A 3715-nucleotide genomic window follows, 5' to 3' on the forward strand; every position below is an offset into this window, starting at 1 on the left:
GTTTATTCTGAATCAGAGGGGCAAACATCTTTCAAGAAGCCGAGAATAATCTCGCAATCTGTGAAACCGAGAAGAACCTCGTAACTACTTTTTCTCGAAACCGAGCTCAGACCTCTGGTCATTCTTGAAAGATAAGCCTAAGTTTTACTTAGCAAAAAAGGGTCTGGTTCAACACAGACTAGGGATTTCTGCGGACTCCGAGTCCCGATTCTCATTTTTAATATTAAGAACACCCACTTAACTCTCGTTCTTAGTATTTTTCCCTTATCCTTTGAAGAAAGAATTCTGAGTTCATGTAACTTGCGTATCTCGTTGAAATCTTAAGTATTTCTTAATTTTTCGTACGAGGTATTCAAATTTCTCGAATACTCCGGATTTAAAGTTCAAAAGGACTTATATAAAAATAGAGGGGAAATATTCAAGTCTTCAAAAAAAACGATAAATAGGTTTTGGGTTTAAAAAATAAAAACAACAAAGGGGGGCACTAGCCATCACAACCCCGGAACCAGATCATTGACCCTTGACGTCGGGATCTTGCTGCATCTCCTCGGGCAGAACGGCGGCTTCGAAGTCCTGGCCAGTCATGAAACCTTTATTAGTTCCGAACTCATCAATGGCGACATCATCTTCGGGAAGAGATGTCTCTTGCACGGGCTCTGGGGGAGTCGCAACAAAGAGATGAGCGAACTCATTTGGTTGAGGTCTGAGAGCGCTTACCTCGCGAGCTTTCTTCTCAGCCTCTTCCTCGTCTTTCTTTACCGACTCTAGTTCGGCTTTTAAGTCCGGAATCTCTCCCTTCAGAATCTCCTCAAGAAGCTCTCGGTTCGCCCGAGTTTCGGCAAGACGCGTCCCAATCATCTCATTATCACTGATGGCCTGGTAGTAGGTCTCATGCTTCGAGGCGAGTCCGCTATAGAGTTCACGAAGCCTCAACCTTTCATCTTTTTTTGCTGCTGCGAGCTCCTCGTCCCGTTTCTCAGCAGCGATCTTGCACCATTCCTCGCTTCGCTTAACTTCAGCTTCCAGCGAGGTAATCTTTTCACATGCCTCGAGATACAGGTTCTTCCCGATCTTCAGCTTCTCGGAAAGATCAGTCTTGGCAATGTCAAGAAGGTTGCAGCGACCTTCGGCCTCCAGCATTCGCTCCCGGATCTCGTTTGCCTTTGCCACCGCCCTGGCATTTTCTTCCTCCATCTCCTTGAGTTGACGAACTTCTTCTTCAAGTTCGGCGACCCGGGCCCTGAGACCATCCAGCTCGTTAACAGGAAAGAGCTGGGACTCGTGGCAGGAGAAGGTGGTGTTGTACTCGAGCATTAACTGTCAAAACGAAGATTCATGAGGACGGAAAGAAAAGTTCTTATTTTTATGAAAGGAGGAGAAGAGTTCAAAGAATTACCTCTCCGAGTTTATCAGCGAAGCGAAAGTAGTTCGCTCTGTTGACCTCCTTCAAGTCACTAAAGGGATGAATCCTCATCCCAACAGGAGTAAAGTTCCTCATGAAATCAGCTGGTGACTTCGGAGGAGCTGTTAAAATAAAATAAAACGTCAAAATGAACTCGTAGCGAGATAAAAATACGAAGTGACTCTACTTACCAGTGGGGATCGGAATCTCCTGACGGACGGATCCCCGGTTCTCAGAGACCCGCGAAGGCAGGACAAGAAGCTGAGTTGGCAAGTCGGACTCCGGGGCCCGTTGTGGATCTTCTTTTTCTTCTGGTTTTGACCCCAGACTGGTCCCAGCATCCTCGGAAGGATTTTTCTCGTCGTTCAGACGAGAACGACTCTTGCGTTGGAGGGAAGGAACGTCAGATTCCTCGTTCCTGCGTTTCCTTGAGGAGGTTGCACTATGACCTCCTTCGGAAGTTTCTTTTTCCCGAGAAGATCGGGAGGAGCGAGAATCCGAGATCCGGATTAGGTCTTTTCCCGAAGACACCTTCTTCAGATCACGGTGATCAGATGTCTTCGATTCGGAAATCGGATCTACGGTACCCGAGTTCTTCCCTTTACCAGATGAAGATCTAGACTTCCCTTCATCCAAGGCCTTCACCATCCTGGCCTTATCTTCTTTCTCTCTCGCTTCTCTCGCTTTTTCCCTTTCCTTTTGGAGCCTTTTCTCTTCGCGGTAGGAAAGTGGAGACATGTTAGTGGCGACAGTAGGGGAGGAGGGAGGAGTGGAGGAAATGAGGTCGGATCGCGAGACAATTCGAGCACACGAACTCCGGATGCGTTCGCAAGTGAACAATTCCCACGACAGGTCGCTGCTATTGCAAATCTTTACGAATTGTCCCGCAAAAGTATGAGAAAGCGTTTTCTTCGGAGGTTTAGCTGCAAAAGCAAAAACATTGACGGATTAGAAAGAAAAAAGAGACGAGTGAAAAGCAGTGAAAAACCTAAAGAGCTATCTACCGGGACGACGAGTCCATTCACGAACGAAATAAGCCGTGTTTGGACCATAAGAAAATTCGTCTACAGCGAAGAAGAAGTAGGACATTCTCCATTGCTCGTCCTTTTCGGGAAAATCCCCGAAGACTCTGAATTTACTCCGAGGACTGAGGAAAAACGTCCCCGGAGTTCGCCCCTTCTTTACTGTATAAAGATGGAGTATGTCGGATAGCGTGATACGGTATCCATTTTCCTCTGCGAGGGTCTGGAGGCACAGGACGGTCCTAACTACATTTGGACATAGTTGAGGAAGTGCGATTCCGAACTCGTGCATCAATTCGACTAAAAGGCCGGGAAGCGGAAAAGATAGCCCGCATTCCGAAAAGAAAATTTCAAAAGCGCAAGTGTGACCGGTAGGTGGAGACTCCGGAGAATCTGTCGGACCTGGAGTAATCAAGGACACTCGACGAGGGATCTGGCAGGCACCTTTCAGCAGAGCCAGCTTTTTATTGTCGAGATTCGAAGAAAAATACTTCCCGAACTCGCCTTCCATGATATGAGTCTCATTCTGGATCTTCCTGCTTCGCTTCGGAGCCATAACGTAATTAGGGAAGATGTAGAGACGAAACAAGATCTGGCGCCAGGGATTTGGGAAGATATTTCAAGAACAGCTCAAGAACACGCTTGAGCAAACTTCGAAGATCTTCGTGAAAACCCATAAACCGGAAAGACTAAGCGGTTGACGTTCTTCGGAAAACGGTTGCGATTCAACGGAATATCAAGAACACGGCGGAGGAGTTGAAGAACAACGAACAATTTCGGAGCAGAGGGCTGAAAATCTAAGAAATCTTTTAGATCTCTGGCCTAAATCTAGCACGGAACTAATCTAGAGCGGTGAACTAACACGAATCCGGAACTAAGTAGCAAGAACTAAAGCGTAATCGGAAGAGTGTTAAGAGAAAAAAGAGGAGAAGGTTCAGTACCTTAAATAAGCAGACGACGAAGGTGAGCGAGCTTGAAGCGGTTGTGCAGAACCCGAAGAGTCCAATCAAGTATTAATAGGAATCTCTGGCGGGAATATGGAAGCCCTAGGAACTCGAAACGCCGCCCTCATCCCAAGAAGAATCCCTCGATCCGCGGGAAAATTTATATCCTAAAGATCTCGAAACGTCACTTCGGTCGAGGAACCAAATCCCGGGGAAAGCGGAATTAATGACGAAATCTCCGAGCCCGAGAAGAGTTTGTTATTTAAAGTATCCCGAAGTTAATACTTCGGAACACTTGGGGGGCAAACTGTTGGTGTCGGATCCCGCAGTTCGGATCCGGCCCGGAA

General features: G+C 47.0%; 1 protein-coding gene across 1 annotated transcript; it reads right to left on the reverse strand.

Moving 5' to 3' along the window:
• Positions 1-360: 360 nt before the first annotated feature.
• On the reverse strand, positions 361-2980 carry LOC110227618. Its single transcript, XM_021022393.1, has 4 exons — positions 2407-2980; positions 1594-2325; positions 1397-1524; positions 361-1317 (listed from the first exon to the last, which is right to left on the reverse strand). Exons 1-4 carry the CDS (start codon positions 2978-2980, stop codon positions 511-513), a joined length of 2241 nt encoding a protein of 746 aa, XP_020878052.1. The 3' UTR covers positions 361-510.
• Positions 2981-3715: the final 735 nt, after the last annotated feature.

This window comes from Arabidopsis lyrata (genome assembly GCF_000004255.2).
Source record: "Arabidopsis lyrata subsp. lyrata unplaced genomic scaffold ARALYscaffold_763, whole genome shotgun sequence".
NCBI lineage: Eukaryota > Viridiplantae > Streptophyta > Magnoliopsida > Brassicales > Brassicaceae > Arabidopsis > Arabidopsis lyrata.